The sequence below is a fragment of the Mustelus asterias genome, chromosome 2, assembly GCF_964213995.1.
Source record: "Mustelus asterias chromosome 2, sMusAst1.hap1.1, whole genome shotgun sequence".
NCBI lineage: Eukaryota > Metazoa > Chordata > Chondrichthyes > Carcharhiniformes > Triakidae > Mustelus > Mustelus asterias.
In genome coordinates, this window is record NC_135802.1 from 120,805,176 (window position 1) to 120,821,541 (window position 16,366).

Here is a 16,366-nt window from a genome sequence, read left to right on the forward strand (position 1 = left end):
CCGAGCCCCAGGCGATGGAGTTTAGAGATGAGTTTCGTAGGAATGATGGTGTTGAAGGCTGAGCTGTAGTCAATAAATAGGAGTTTGACATAGATGTCTTTCTTATCTAGGTGTTTCAGGGTTGAGTGCAGGGCCAGGGAGATGGCGCTGTGATTCAACCCCTAATAATATTCTCCTACTTACAATACACAATATTTAACAACATTATTACTGTTATTCAACAAACTATCATATTCTTTATCAGATGAACTTACAGTCAACAACTTTATCTGCTACAGCTTGTCCACATTTATTTCATTTGCAGCAGCCTGTTGTGACCACAAAATCCGTGTGGGAATCAGCTCCATCTGATTACTATTGCACTTAACTTTGCTGCTGATCCAAGGCCCGTGTCAGAAATTTATTTAAGACGACAAGTTTTATTCTTTATTCATAACGGGGCATGAAAACCCTCCGCTCTGTTCTGAAGTTGGGGGCGAGACAGCATTACAAACAGCAGGTTTGAAAGATATCTGTGAAACCTGGATGCAGAGTTGCTAGGAATGGAGCGCTCAGTTGGCAGTCCCCCTGTTGGCTTTGTGGCCTTCACGAGCTTTGTGCCAGATGCCTTTTTTCAGCTCTCTTTACCAACACTTATTGGAGACTTCTAACCATGCCGAAGGAGGCCATTTGGCTGCACCGACTCTCCGAAAGGGCATCTTGCCCAAGCCCACCTCCCCACCCATAGCCTTTTGTATTTACCATGGCTAATCCACCTAACCTACACATCGAAGCTGAAGTATTTAGAAGAGGGGTCTATAGAGGAATGCTAGCCAAGTCTGCCTGCCCAATGAATGATATGTGCCCTACCGCCAACATATGCAAACCTATATCAGCAAACATGAAATTAATTCATCCGGTGGTATCATTTTCCCCAAAGTTGCATAATAAGATCTACAATATTCAAATGCTTGACGAATGATTGGTCTTCAGAAGCACGGCACATTATGTCATACTCTCATGTAATACAATGTCAAACAAGTATACCCAATGCTTGGTCTGATTGGTGGCATCTTTACAGCTGTAACCAACCACTTCTTGATACTTCAGAACATCCACTTTACAACGATTGAAACAAAGAAAACAGTTCTTCACAATCAGCAGAAAGATGTAGACCTACACTATCTCCTATGAAGACACCTATATCGTCGATAACTTTGGGGTTGATAACTTTGCTGGGTGTTTTCTACAGGCTGCCCAATAGTAACAGGGATGTTGAGGAGCTGATAGGGAAACAGATCCAGGAGAGATGTAGGAATAACAGGGTTGTCGTAACGGGAGACTTTAATTTCCCAAACATCGATTGGAATATCCCTAGGGCAAGGGGTTTGGATGGGGAGGAGTTTGTTAGGTGTGTTCAGGAGGGTTTCCTGACACAGCATGTGGATAAGCCTACAAGAGGAGAGGCTGTACTCGATCTGGTACTGGCTAATGAGCCTGGACAGGTGTCGGATCTCTCAGTGGGGGAGCATCTTGGGGATAGTGATCATAACTCTTTTTCCTTTACGCTAGCATTGGAAAGAGATAGGATCAGGCAAGCTAGGAAAGTGTTTATCTGGAGTAAGGGGAAATATGAAGCCATCAGGCAGGAGATTAGAGGCGTAAATTGGAAGGAGGCATTCTTGAGGAAAAGTAAGGTGGCAGATTTTCAAGGAATGTTTGTCTGGAGTTCTGCATGACAATGTTCCGATGAGACAGGGAGGTGTTGGTAGGTTACGGGAATCATGGTGTACGAAAGCTGCGCTGAACCTAGTGAGAAAGAAAAGGAAAGCATACAAAAGGTTCAGAGAGCTAGGCGATGATAGGGATCTAGATGAGTATACGGCTTGTAGGAAGGGACTTAAGAAAGAAATTAGGAGAGCCAGAAGGGGTCACAAGAAGGCCTTGGCAAGTAAGATTAAGGAGAACCCCAAGGCGTTCTATAAATATGTGAAAAGTAAAAGGATGAGATGTGAAGGAATAGGAACTATAAAATGTGAAGGTGAGAAAGTCTGTACAGAACCGGAAGAAATAGCAAAGGTGCTTAATGAATATTTTACCTCTGTATTCACGGTGGAAAAAGACCTGGGTGGTTGTACTACAGGATTGAGGCAGACTGAAAAGATTGAGTATGTGGACATTAAGAAAGAGGATGTGTTGGAAATTTTGAATAGCATCAAGATAGATAAGTCACCGAGACCGGCTGGGATGTACCCCAGGTTACTGTGGGAGAGGAGGGAAGAGATTGCAGAGCCTCTGGCAATGGTCTTTGCGTCGTCGATGGAGACAGGAGAGGTTCCAGAGGATTGGAGGATTGCAGATGTGGTTCCTATATTCAAGAAAGGGAACAGCGATAGCCCAGGAAATTACCGACCAGTGAGTCTAGCCTCAGTGGTTGGTAAGTTGATGGAGAAGATCCTGAGGGACAGGATTTATGAACATTTAGAGAAGTTTAGTATGCTCAGAAGTAGTCAGCACGGCTTTGTCAAAGGCAAATCGTGCCTTACGAGCCTGGTGGAGTTCTTTGAAAATGTGACTAAACACATTGACGAAGGAAAATCGGTAGATGTCGTTTACATGGACTTCAGCAAGGCGTTCGATAAGGTCCCCCATGCAAGACTTCGAGAAAGTGAGAGGGCATGGGATCCAAGGGGCTGTTGCCTTGTGGATTCAGAACTGGCTTGCCTGCAGTTGGTTGTAGACGGGTCTTTTTCTGAATGGAGGTCGGTCACCAGTGGAGTGCCCCAGGGATCTGTTCTGGGACCCTTGCTGTTTGTCATTTTCATAAATGACCTGGATGAGGAAGTGGAGGGATGGGTTGGTAAGTTTGCCGACGACACGAAGGTTGGTGTTGTGGATAGGTTGGAGGGATGTCAGTAGCTGCAGCGTGACATAGATAGGATGCAAGACTGGGCGGAGAAGTGGCAGATGGACTTCAACCCGGATAAATGTGTAGTGGTCCATTTTGACAGGTCAAATGGGATGAAGGAGTATAATATCAAGGGTAAGACTTAGCAGTGCAGAGGATCAGAAGGACCTTCGGGTCCGGGTCCATAGGACTCTAAAATCGGCCTCGCAGGTAGAGGAGGTGGTTAAGAAGGCGTATGGTGTGCTGGCCTTCATCAATCAAGGGATTGAGTTTAGGAGTCGGGAGATAACGATGCAGCTTTATAAGACCCTCGTCAGACCCCACTTGGAGTATTGTGCGCAGTTCTGGTCGCCTCATTACAGGAGGGATGTGGAAATGATTGAAAGGGTGCAGAGAAGGTTTACAAGGATGTTGCCTGGATTGGTTGGCATGCCTTATGAGGATAGGCTGAGGGAACTCGGTCTTTTCTCCTTGGAGAGACGAAGGATGAGAGGGGACCTAATTGAGGTGTACAAGATGTTGAGAGGTTAGATCGGGTGGACTCTCGGAGGCTTTTTCCCAGGGCTGAAATGGTTGCTTCGAGAGGACACAGGTTTAAGGTGCTGAGGGGTAGGTAGAGATGTCAGGGGTAAGTTTTTCACCCAGAGGGTGGTGGCTGAGTGGAATCGGCTGCCGTCAGTGGTGGTGGAGGCAAACTCGATAGGGTCTTTTAAGAGACTTCTGGATGAGTACATGGGACTTGATAGGATTGAGGGCTATAGGTAAGCCTATATATAAGCCTTGGTAGGTAGGGACATGACCGGCGCAACTTGTGGGCCGAAGGGCCTGTTTGTGCTGTATTTTTTCTATGTTCTATATCTACCATACGATCCGATGCTGCTTCCACATGCAGGAACAGCAGTGCTCAGCTCTCACCTGCAACTTGGTACATCTTCTTGCATGCAAGCTGCAATGGAGCTGCACTAACTGCTGTTGTTAAAAGCCATTTGGCAGTCCTGTTCATTCATATTTTCGAAAAAAACAGGATTCATACCGAAACCATAAAATCCCGCCGACTCTCCGATTCCCGTGACTGCAGGACGGTAAAATTTCAGCCTTGGTCCTTTGAGCTAGCGTTCCATTCTGGGACTTATTTAAAACAAGGAAGTTAAGGATAACATCAAATGGGATTGTAACACTCAATGGCAAGCATCTATTTTCTTAGAAGAGGAAACAAAATCTGCACACAAGACTCCATGGCCGGAATTTTACCGTCCTGCCCACCATGGGAATCGGAGCGGGCGAGGGGTAGATCATGGAAAGGTCCGTTGACCTCGGGCAGGATTTTATGGTATAGGGACAAACAAGGCCATAACATCCCATCGCATGCGTAATCTCACCAAGGCCCTGTAAAGTTGCAGTAAGTCATCCGTATGTGTGTACTCAAATCCTCTTGCAATGAAGGCCAACATAGCATTTGCTTAATGTACCTGCAAACTTGCTTGCTTTCAGTGACTGGTGTACAAATTTAAATTTATTTATTCGTGTCACGAGTAGGCTTATATTAACACTGCAATGAAGTTACTGTGAAAATCCCCTAGTCACCACACTCCGGCACCCATTCAGGTACACTGAGGGCGAATTTAGCATGGCCAATGCACCTAACCAGCACATTTTTCGGACCGAGGGGGGAAACCGGAGCACCCAGACAGTGACAAAAGCTGGGAACCGAACCCGGGTCCCTGGCATTGAGAGGCAGCAGTGCTAACCACTGTACCACCATGCTGACACCCAGATCTCTTTACATGTCAACATTTCTCAATCCATCACCATTTAAATAATAAAATAATTGAAGAATTATACAGGCTCAAAACATTAACTACATTTATCTTTCCACAGATACTGCCAGACTTGCTGAGATTTTCCAACATTTTCTGTTTTTACACCATTTAAATAGAATCCCTATTCAGCCCATCGAGTCTGCACCAACAACAATCCCGCCTAGACCCTATCCCATAACCCCACATATTTACTCTGCTAAACTCCCTGACACTAAGGGGCAATTTTGCATGGCCAATCTACCTAACCTACACATCTTCTGCCATTCTGTTTCTGTCTGTCTAAAGTGGATCAGACTTCTTCGCTGTGCATCCTAATTAAAAATTCTATCACGTTATGGTCACTGTTCCCTAAAGAACCCCACACAACAAGATTATTAATTAACCCCTTCTCACTGCATAATACCAAATCTAGGGTAATCTGTTACCTCATTGATTCCTCAGTATGCTGATCTAAAAACACCATCTTTTACACACACCAGGCATTCATCCGCCACAGTATCGTTGCTTATTGGGTTTGCCTAATCAATGTGTAAATTAAAGTCAGCCATGATTACTGTAGCACTGTTTTTACGTGCATCTCTGATTTCCTATTTAATACCATCCCCTACATTACCACTACTGTTTGGAGACCTATACACAACTCCCATTGATGTTTTTTGCCCCTTGTTGTTTCTTAGCTCCACATAGACTAATTCTACATCTAGGTTTTCTGAGCCAATATCCTCTATTGCACTGATTTCATCCTCAACTAAGATCAGCACCCATCTCCTTTTCCTCTGTCCTTCCTAAAACTAACTTGGATCTGAAGGAAAATGTTGGCCGACCAAATTTTTCTCAACAATGATTTATGACAGAACTAAGAACATAAGAAATAGGAGCAGGAGTAGGCCATCTAGCCCCTCGAGCCTGCCCCGCCATTCAATAAGATCATGGCTGATCTGATAGTGGTTTAGTTCCACTTACCCGCCCGCTCCCCATAACCCTTAATTCCCTTATTGCTCAGAAATCTATCTACCTGCGACTTAAACATATTTAACGAGGTAGCCTCCACTGCTTCAATGGACAGAGAATTCTAGAGATTCACTACCCTCTGAGAGAAGACGTTCCTCCTCAACTCTGTCCTAAACTGACTCCCCCTTATTTTGAGACTGTGTCCTCTAGTTCTTGTTTCCTTTCTAAGTGGAAAGAATCTCTCTGCCTCTACCCTGTCTAGCCCCTTCATTATCTTATAAGATCTCCCCTCAGCCTTCTAAACTCCAACGAGTACAGGCCCAATCTACTCAATCTCTCCTCATAAGCTAACCCCTCATCTCCGGTATCAACCTGGTGAACCTTCTCTGTACTCCCTCCAAGGCCAATATATCCTTCCGCAAATAAGGGGACCAAAATTGCACACAGTACTCCAGCTGCGGCCTCACCAGTACCTTGTACAATTGCAGCAAGACCTCCCTGCTTTTATACTCCATCCCCTTTGTGATAAAGGCCAACATTCCATTTGCCTTCTTGATCACCTGCTGCACCTGCAAACTGAGTTTTTGCGATTCATGCACAAGGACCCCCAGGTCCCTCTGCACAGTAGCATGTTGTAATTTTTCACCATTTAAATAATAGTCCATTTTACTATTATTCCTTCCAAAGTGGATAACCTTACACTTGTCAACGCTATACTCCATCTGCCAGATCCTCGCCCACTCACTTAGCCTATCCAAATCTCTCTGCAGACTTTCCGCATCCTCCACGCAATTCACTTTCCCACTCATCTTTGTGTCATCTGCAAACTTTGTTACCCTACACTCAGTTCCCTCCTCCAGATTGTCTATGTATATGGTAAATAGTTGAGGCCCCAGCACCGATCCCTGCGGCACGCCACTAGTCACCAAATGCCAACCAGAAAAGCACCCATTTATTCCAACTCTCTGCTTCCTGTTACATAGCCAATCCTCAATCCACGCTAACACTTTACCCCCAACTCCATGTACCTTAATCTTCTGCAGCAACCTTTTGTGAGGCACCTTATCGAACGCCTTCTGGAAATACAAAGACACCACATCCACCCGTCAACTGCACCCGTCTCTGTCAACTGCTCTCGTTACATCTTCATAAAACTCCAGTAAATTCATCAAACACGACTTTCCCTTCATGAATCCATGCTGCGTCTGCTTGATCGAACCATTTTTTTTCCAGGTGTCCTGCTATTTCTTCTTTAATGATGGATTCCAGCAATTTCCCAACTATGAACGTTAAGCTAACCGGCCTGTAGTTACCGACCTTTTGTCTACCTCCTTTTTTAAACAGTGGCGTCACATTAGCTGTTTTCCAATCAGCCAGCACTTCCCCAGAGTCCAGCGAATTTTGATAAATTACAACCAACGCATCTGCTATTACTTCTGCCATTTCTTTCAGTACCCTGGGATGCATTCCATCCAGGCCCGGGGACTTGTCTACCTTTAGTCCCATTAGCCTACCAAGCACTACCTCTTTAGTAATAGTAATCGTTTTAAGGACCTCACCCCCTACAGTCCCACGACCGTCAATTTTCGGTAAGCTATTTGTGTCCTCTACCGTGAAGACCGACACAAAAAATTTGTTTAAGGCCTCGGCCATTTCCTCGTTTCCCATTATTAAATCCCCCTTCTCGTCTTCTAAGGGTCCAACATTTACTTTAGCTACTCTTTTCCTTTTTATATATTTGTAAAAACTTTTACTATCAGTTTTTATATTTTGTGCTAGTTTAGTTTCATAATCTATCTTTCCTTTCTTTATCGCTCCACGACCCTCTCAGGAAAGAAATATTTCCTCCCCTTTCATTCACTTAATAATTACTTTAAATTTGTCTCCACATAGCATCTTAATAAAACCAACCCGATAAGCATAATAATGAAGAAATTCATCACTCTTACTAGTTACAGTAGAAAAATCTAACACTCAAGACTTTGTCTTAACTCCACAGATAATATTTCCTGGTGAACTGTTACTGTGGGCTAAATTTTCCATCCGGCCCACCATGGGAAGCGTCATAGACAGGATAGAAACTTTGGCGGACCATTGAAAGGTCTGTTGACCTTGGATGGAAATTTCTGGACTTGGGGCAGGTGAGACTAGAAAATCCCATCCTGTGTCTTTGACACTGTATTTAGAAAACTAAAACTATGCACAGTTCTCCAACTGTGGGCTGCTACCTCCTTGCTTTTGTATTCTGTGCCTCCAGAGGCAAAAAAAAAATCCCATTTGCTTCCTTGAAAATGATACATCAGAATATATAGAAATTACAACAAACAGATCTACCAGCTAGATCGGCATTTACCTTCCAATCCGTATCTAGCTGAGCTGCCAAACTTTAATGATCTGCGAATCTATAGAGCAGTGTTCTCCTGCTTCTCTATTTTTATTTTTTACTATTTAAGGCACATTTCCTTTCCCTAATCAATGCCAGAAAGGGGGAATGAAAGAGAAGCACCATTATTTGGAAGACACCATTAATAGGATAACTGCACTTCATTTAAAAATAGAAAGAAATGAAGCAGATTTAAAATGCAGTCAATTCAGAGCATGTAGAGTTTAATATGGTACATACCTTTCATTCAGGCTCTTGCTTTTCTTCCAACCTACTGAAAAGAGACAGTATTAGCAAAATCATACATTAATTACCAATTCATTACAGTTGCATTCGATTATAATGGTTGACAAATGCAGCACACATTAGGGTCATAAACACAAAAGAGAAAGGATTTAACACTTGTCTACCAATACTTTTATTGAAGCAGTGCGCATACTGTATTCAGAACATTATCAAATGATTCACCTGTAGCCAGTCTTTCCAAACCAGAAGGTGATGTCAAATGGATGTACATCGGTATACAAGTTTAGCATATTATCAGGTACTACAGATATGTGAAGGGCAAACTTTCAGGTATTGATTATCACCAGTGTACAAAACAATTAGTCTACTCAGTGTTATATCTTATTTTCCTTTTGTTTGATAGTATCTGCAAATCAGGAATCTACTCAGGCTCCAGATTTGTAGTTTTCTTTTTAAAAGCAGTGAGATAGACTACTGCATATCAAAGCATTGGATTGTTCAACTTACAAAGTCATCTGAAAATGTAAACTGCTGGTTGAAGTCTTAGAAAGCAGAAAAAAAGGAAGCAATCACAGAATGCCTACAGTACAGAAGGAGGCCATTCAGCCCATCGAGCCTGCGCCGACCACAATCCCACTCAGACCCTATTCCCGTAACCCCACACATTTACCCTGCTAATCCCCCTGACACCGGGGTCAATTGAGCATGGCCAATCAACCTAACCTGCACATCTTTGGACTGTGGAAGGAAACCAAAGCACCCGGAGGAAACCCACTCAGACATGGGGAGGGAGCGCAAATTCCACACAGATAGTGACCGAGGCTGGAATTGAACCTGGGTCCCAGGTGCTGAGAGGCAGCAGTGCTAACCACTGTGCCACCGGTAATCATTTTGATTGATTTTGCAGATGGTACTTTCCAAGGAGGTAGGGAAAACAATAGCTATTGGCCAGATTACATTCTCAGCACCTGAAGTTGTATTTATCTCCAACTTCTACCCTTCATAGAGAGTATAGAATGTGTCATAGAATATGTCTTCACTTAAAATTCCTCTCCCATCTGCAGTCAATGCAATTTTAAAGAAAAATCACAAGGACCTCAATACAATACTCTCAGCAAAAGATAAAATACTTCTTCATACTTTTTATTCAGTGATTTATCAAACCATATGGAGTCTTCACCAAATACCAGTACACTCCTGGTAACCCAGTGAATCCCAGGATCTCCGGTCCTAAATTCTGAAAGGGAGTAGCAATTACATACAGGGAAAAGAAGTGTTTTTGTTGTAGAAGGCATTTGTACGTATGTGCACAGGATTACAGTGTTAGTATTTCAAAATAAAAAAGATACAGAATTCAAGATGCCTGGTCTCAGATGGACAGAAATCTAATGACCTTTTAGCATTCCCCAACAAGGTTCACAGTTCTTCATGCATGTCCTCCACATTTTCATACTATAACAACCCCACGGAGGTGAAAGTCCTATCACCAAGTTACTTTATTTACACCATACATCTGTACACAGCCAGCTCTCCAGTTGCTCCCTGCTGAATGCAGGCTGGGAGTCTGACACACCTGCTTTAAATAGGGAGCATGAGGCTCCCTGATTTAACCATTAATTAAGACTCATCAGGTAGCTCTTTTAAGGTACCAACGTAATAAACGAACTCAAACTAACTTAGGGACAAAGTAAAAGGGGAGCTCCCCAAAAGGAAGGGGGGAACAGCCCGAACCAAAATCAAAGTCGAAAGGAAACTTAAAACGTCAAACCAAAAGGTGATTATCGGGGTCGACAATACACCCCAGCCCCTGCGGCGCCCAGCGGTCGCGGAAGGCGTCAACCGCGCCCGTGGACACCGCATGCTCCCTCTCCAGAGACACCTGGCCGCGAATGTAGCCGCGGTAGAGGGGCAGACAGTCGGGATGGACGGCCCCGTCGATCGCCCGCTGCCTGGACCTATTGATGGCGCGTCTCACCAGGCCCAGGAGCAGGTTCACGAGGAGGTCGGCGTCCCGACCCGCCCCTCTCCGCACCAGGTGCCCGTAGATCAGGAGCGTGGGACTGAAGTGCAAACAAAACATCAGTAAAAGATGTTTGAGGAAACCAAAAAGGGTGTGCAGTCTAAAACACAGAACGTAGACATGGTCCACGGACTCCACGAGGCCACAGAAAGGGCAGTCTCAGGAGCCCGTGTACCGGAAAAACCTACGGTTGCACGGCACTGCTGCGTGCAGCACCCTCCACCCCAGGTCCCCGAGATAATTGGGGGAGATCCCTCCGTAGAGGGACCTCCACTGGGGACCTCCGCTGCCCGGCGGCAACAAGGCCCGCCAAGGTGTATCCGGGCGACGGGCGAGGACGCGGTAGTGAAAGGTGTGCAGCAGCAGCCCGTACAGGAAACGCCTCCGCGCGGTGGAAAAGGGCACGGAGGGCATTTCCGCGAGGCGGCACACGCAGTGGGGCACCTGACCCGGGGGAGGGGGGGTTCTAGGCTTCGGGCTAATGTGAAATTCCGTCCGAGCAGGGGAACGCTCGGGCGGGATCCCACCGCACGCCTGCGCCGCCTCCAGACCGCGTGCGCACTCAGGGCCGAGCACGACCGTCCTAAGGTCTTGGGTGGCTTTGGCCGCGCGCCGGACGGCCACCCCCGCGCGCTCAGCCAGCACGTGGGGGCTCATCCAGCCCGCTCCTCCGCCATCCAGCACGTCCCCCGATCCTGGTCACCCCGGCGTCCACGGCCCTCCTCTCCACCAGCCACCTGAAGTTGTAAGGCTGGAGGTGCGGATTCCTGAGCAGCGGCTCTCGCACGAGACCCGCTACTCCTGACGGGGGAGAGCTGCGTCGCGAGGCGACCGTGTTCCAGACCGTGAGGAGGTCCTGGTAAAAGACGGGCAACTCCCGCAGGGAGGTGGGAATACGCCCCAGGTTGATGCGCAGGAGCTGCACGTCGTAATTGAGGTCGTGCAAGTGGCGGAAAAAATACGTCGCCATCGCACACCATCGTGGAGGAGGCTCGATGTAAAGGTATCGCTGCAGGGTCTGGAGGCGGAAGGTCGCTACCTGCGTGCGGAGGCACACCAGACCTTGTCCGCCCTCCTCAATCGGGAGATGCAGCACCTCGGCAGCGACCCAGTGCAGTCGGTTGTCCCAGAAAAACCGCACGAGGGCTTTCTGCATATCGGTGACAAAGCCAGGGGGAGGGGTCAAAGTGACCAGCCGGTACCACAGCATGGAGGCGACCAGCTGGTTTATGACGAGAGCTCGCGCCCTGTAGGACAGCACTCGGAGCAGTCCTGTCCAGTGACCCAGGCGGGCGGAGACTTTGGCCTCCAACTCCCGCCAGTTCGCCGCCCAAGATTCCTCGGCTGGGCAGAGATGGACCCCCAGGTAGAGGAGGTTGGTCCTGCTCCAGGTGAAAGGCCTGAGCTCCTCCGGAAGGGGGTCCGTCTCCCACGGACCGACCAGGAGTCCGGAGCACTTGGCCCAGTTGATCCTGGCGGAGGACGCGGCGGAGTACACCGCCTGGCATTCTCGCATCCTCCGCAGGTCAGCCAGGTCCGTGAACATGAGGAGCACGTCGTCGGCGTAAGCAGACAGGACCACCCCTACATCCGGACCATGCAGAGTCAAACCCGACAACCTCCTCCGCAAGAGGCGCAGGAATGGCTCCACGCATATAGAATACAGTTGGCCGGACAAGGGGCAGCCCTGCCGTACTCCTCTCCCAAAGCGAAGGGGCGCCGTCAGGGACCCGTTAACCTTAATCAGACACTCTGCGGCAGAGTAGAGTAATCGGATCCGGGCGACAAACTGCATCCCGAACCCGAATGCCCGCAGAGTCCCGAGCAAATACTCGTGCTCCACCCTGTCGAACGCCTTCTCCTGATCTAAGGACAAGAAGGCGCTCGACAGACCAGCCCTCTGGGAATGGTGGATCAGGTCCCAGACCAGATGGAGGTTATCGTGAATCGATCGGCCCGGGACTATGTAGGACTGGTCAGGGTGGATCATGTGGTCCAGCACGGACCCAAGGCGTGAGGCTAATGCCCTGGCAAAGATTTTATAATCCGTGCTGAGGAGGGAGACCGGGCGCCAGTTTTTAAGGCACCGGAGATCCCCCTTCTTTGGCAGCAGGGCAATGACGGCCCTGCGCCACGAAAGGGGCATCTCCCCGGTGGCGCTGCTCTCCTCCAGGACCCCCGCGTAGTCGCCCCCCAGGACGTCCCAGAACGCCCTGAAGAACTCTACCGTCAGCCCGTCCAGCCCCGGGGCCTTGCCCCGACCGAGGCCATTGAGGGCGTCGGTCAGCTCGGCCACGGTGATGGGGGCCTCGAGCCTGCCGCGCCCTCCGGGCTGACTTGCGGAAGGTCCTCCCACAGAAGTCTGCGGGCATCCTCGCTGGACGGATCCGGAGAGAAGAGGGAGGTGTAATAATCCCGGGCGATGGCCCGGATGCCCTCCGGATCCGAGACGGGGGAACCGTCGTCGGCCAGCAGCGTAAGGAGCTGCTGACGGTTAGCCCGCCCTTTTTCCAGCGAGTAGAAGAAGGGGGAGCCACGGTCCAGGTCCACCTGGAACTGGAGCCGCGACCTCACGTACGCGCCGCGGGACCCGACCAGTTGCAGGTCCCGCAGCGCGCCCTTCTTCTCCCTGTACTCTAGCCGCAGGGCCGGGTTCGCGTCGGGCTGACTGAGACGTGCCTCCAGGTCGAAAAGTTCCTTCTCCAACTCCTCGAGCCTGGATTTCCGCCTCCTCGTCGACCCCCTCGCGTACTCCTGACAGAAGGTCCGAACGTGAGTCTTGCCCACGTCCCACCATAGCCTCAAGGAGGGGAAGCCTCCCCGCTTCCTTCTCCAGCCGGCCCAGAATCGACGGAACGAGTCCAGGAAGCGCTCGTCCTCCAGCAGCGTGTTGTTGAAGTGCCAGTACGCGGACCCCCCCCGGACGCGAGACAGAGCAAACTCCGCCCACACCAGGTGGTGGTCCGTGCACGGCACCTGCCGTATGGAGGCCGACGGCACGCCGGACAAGTGCGCCCTCGAAATGTAAAGGCGGTCGATTCTGGACGCTCCGCCTCCAGGCCTCACGTAACTGAAAGCTCTGGAGCCAGGATGGAGATGTCTCCAGGCGTCCACCAAGTCACGGGTCCCGAGCAGGTCCCGCAACTTCATCATCGCCGGGGTGCGCTGCCAGAAGCCGGCGCGGTCCCGTGCCTCGAGGGTGCAGTTGAAATCCCCCCCGAGGATGATGCATTCGCCCCCAGCGATGGTGTCGAGGTGAGCGGACACTTTCTCGTAGAAAGTCGTTTGCTGCGGTCCGGCGCCCGGGGCGTAGACGTTCAGCAAGTGAATGACCACGCCCCCCACACGGACCGTCAAGTGCAGCAACCGGCCTGGCACCGGCTCCTTGACCCCCAAGATCTCCGGCTGAAAATTCAGGGCCAACAAGATAGCCACCCCGCTAGAAGCGAGAGTGAGGTGGCTCATGTAGACCCCCCCTCGCCACTCCAGGAGCCATCGGGCTTCGTCTCCTGGAATGGTACGGGTTTCTTGCAGGAAGCACACCGCATACTTCCCGTCGCGGAGGACCGAGAAGTTCTGGAACCTGCGGAGTGGCTCGCTGCTGCCGTTGACATTGAGGCTGGCTATAATTACCTTCATGTCAGTAGCATTGTGCCAACGTCACCACTTATCTAAGTGCGTGGGGGGGCGCTGGTGAAAGACGCGCCAGTCCGCTCCCCCTTGAGCCCGTCGAGGAACTCCCGTACCCGACGCCGCTCTCTTTCAGTCAGGTCCGACGCGGCCTGGGAGCAGGCCCGCGTGGACCGGACGAGCAGCGCCAGGTCTGACCAGCGGTCGAGGGCTAGTCGGACGCTGTCAGGGCGACCAGAATGGTCTTCGATGAAAGCCCTGAGTTCCCCAAAGGGGATGAGGGGCAACTTGGTGAGGGGCACGAGGGAGTCCCCCGCCTCGCTACAGGTGGACCCTGAAACGATCCTCGTGCCCACCACCGAGCAGCTTACCTCCTCGGGGCCGTCGCCCTTCGACTCCGAGTCCCCTGCGCAGGGCGTACGGCACGGAGCCGCCGACTAGTCCTGACTGCCCCCCGATCCCACCCCCAGGATCGGCGGAGGAGGGGTTCCCCTCGGGCTCTCGACCCTGCGTTTGTGGGTCCGTGGGCGGCGGCGGCTCCGTCCCCCCCCCCTGCCCCGAACGCCTGGACACCCCCCAAACCCGGAGAACCCTCCGGATTCACATTGGGGGTGCCCAGCATCAAAGGCTGGGACAGAGAGGGGGAGATAAATTCCTCGCCACCGCCGCCCAGGGACCCGAACATTGGGGTGCTGCTCCAGTCCCCCGGCAAGCTGTAAAAGGAGGACGGGTCGAATTCGACCGGGCTGAACGGAGCCGCGAGGGCCCCGCCCACACCTGGCCTCGGGGAGACCCGTCCGGGGGACTGCAGCAGCACGTGTTTTGTTTTCAGTTTCTTCTTGCCCCCGGTCTGGGGACAAGGTGTAGAAAACAGGTGGGGGCGTGGCAGGCGATGACATAAACGGGGGGGCGGGGCGCACAACCCTCGAACCCACGGCTCCCGAGGGGCAGCGCCTCTTCTTGCTGTTATGCCCGTGGGTGGGAGACGCTGCCTGCACCCCGCCCCTCTTAACCTTTCCCCGAGCAGGCAGCCGATGTGACTGGGGTGGAGGGGGTCGGGGTCGCGTTCCTCCCCTTTTAGCGGGGTCATCTGGCCTCGCGGATGCTCCACTCCCTCCCCACCGGCAGCCAAGGTGGCGGCTGCTGCCGGCGTGGCCTCCCCTTGCGGGGGGCCAGGTGGTGTTTGCTTGGGGGGGGGGGGGGGAAGAGGGGGCTGCGGTGCCAGCTGCGGCCGCCTTGGATTGGGGATCGGCGGCCGCCTTGGAGACAGGGCAGTTCTTTTTAATGTGCCCCGCCTCCTTGCAGGCATGGCACCGCACGCCGTCCGCGGACCAGAAGACCCGGTAAGTAGTCCCATCGAAGGGGACATTGAAGCCCCCTTCCAGGCACTCCTCCCGGGCCAGGCGGACATATACCTGGCACCGGAAGGAGTACACGTGCCTGAGGGCCTGGTAACGAAGACCGAGCGGGACCGGCGCCACCTCGGACCTGACCTCCCCCAGTAGATGGAGGTGGGGGAGGAGGAGTTCCACGGGGATGAAGGGCGGGACGTTCGAGATGACGACTCGATGGGCGGTGGCCTCCAGGGGGTCGACCACCAAGAACGTCCCGCCCACCGTGAGCCCCTTTTCCAGGGCGAGGTGGACCGCCCGCTCGGCCTTCAGAAAAAATACGGCCTTGCCGTACATCTTTGAGGCTGCGACAATGGCTGAGGGGCCGACAACCCCAGCCATTGCCCGAACGCAAGCCTCGATGGTCATGTCGGGGTGGGCGTAGCACTTTACCCCAAGTTGTTTAGTTATTAATTTGAAAGGTGGCAGGGCCTTGGGTGCCGTGGGGCCCCTGGCTGCCGCCACACCTGCATAGTTGGGCCTAGACGGCCCTGCCACCGGTGACGGTGTCGTGGTCACCATGATGTTAATGGGTGCTACGCCCACCCCGAGACTGGCCAGATGCACGGCAGGGCGTATTAGTTTTGATTTGTCCGTGGGGTGAGGGGTGCAGGGAGGGTTGAGTGAGGGGCCTCCCTGTCCTTTACGTGAGGCACAGAGAGGGGGGGCAGAGAGGGAAGGGAGTATGGGTGTGGGGGTGTGGGGGGGGGGTGGGGGTGGTGTCTCTGCCCTAGTATTGGAGGACAGAGAGGGAATGAGGGAGGGAGGGGTGGGTGAGGGTTCAGGCACTCTCTCCCCGGATATCAGAGAGGGAGAGAGAGGGGGATGGAGGAGCAGGAGGGAGGATGAGAGACAGGGCACTGAGGTGGGCTAGTGCCCCAGGTCAGGAGTGGAGGAGGGGGAGGGTGCCGGTGTTGAGGGCAGCAGCAGTGGGTGGGGGGGACTTTTAATCTTCAGCCCTATTGGGCCTGACAATGAAAAGTCCAGGAGTGTCTTCGCCCCCCACCCCTGTAAAAGATGTTCTGTGTTCTTCCCCCC

The 16,366-nt window shown here is 51.5% G+C and overlaps 1 protein-coding gene across 2 annotated transcripts in view; it reads right to left on the reverse strand.

The window, feature by feature from the left end:
* retreg1 (reticulophagy regulator 1) overlaps positions 1-16,366 on the reverse strand; it is a 164,093-nt gene that overhangs the window by 137,193 nt on the left and 10,534 nt on the right. The window contains exon 3 of one of the 2 annotated variants that reach the window (XM_078240806.1): positions 8,282-8,312. In XM_078240806.1, the coding sequence (XP_078096932.1) occupies positions 8,282-8,312 (31 nt within the window). Of the gene's footprint in view, positions 1-8,281; positions 8,316-16,366 lie in introns of both variants that reach the window. The other variant, XM_078240797.1, reaches the window with a different exon arrangement.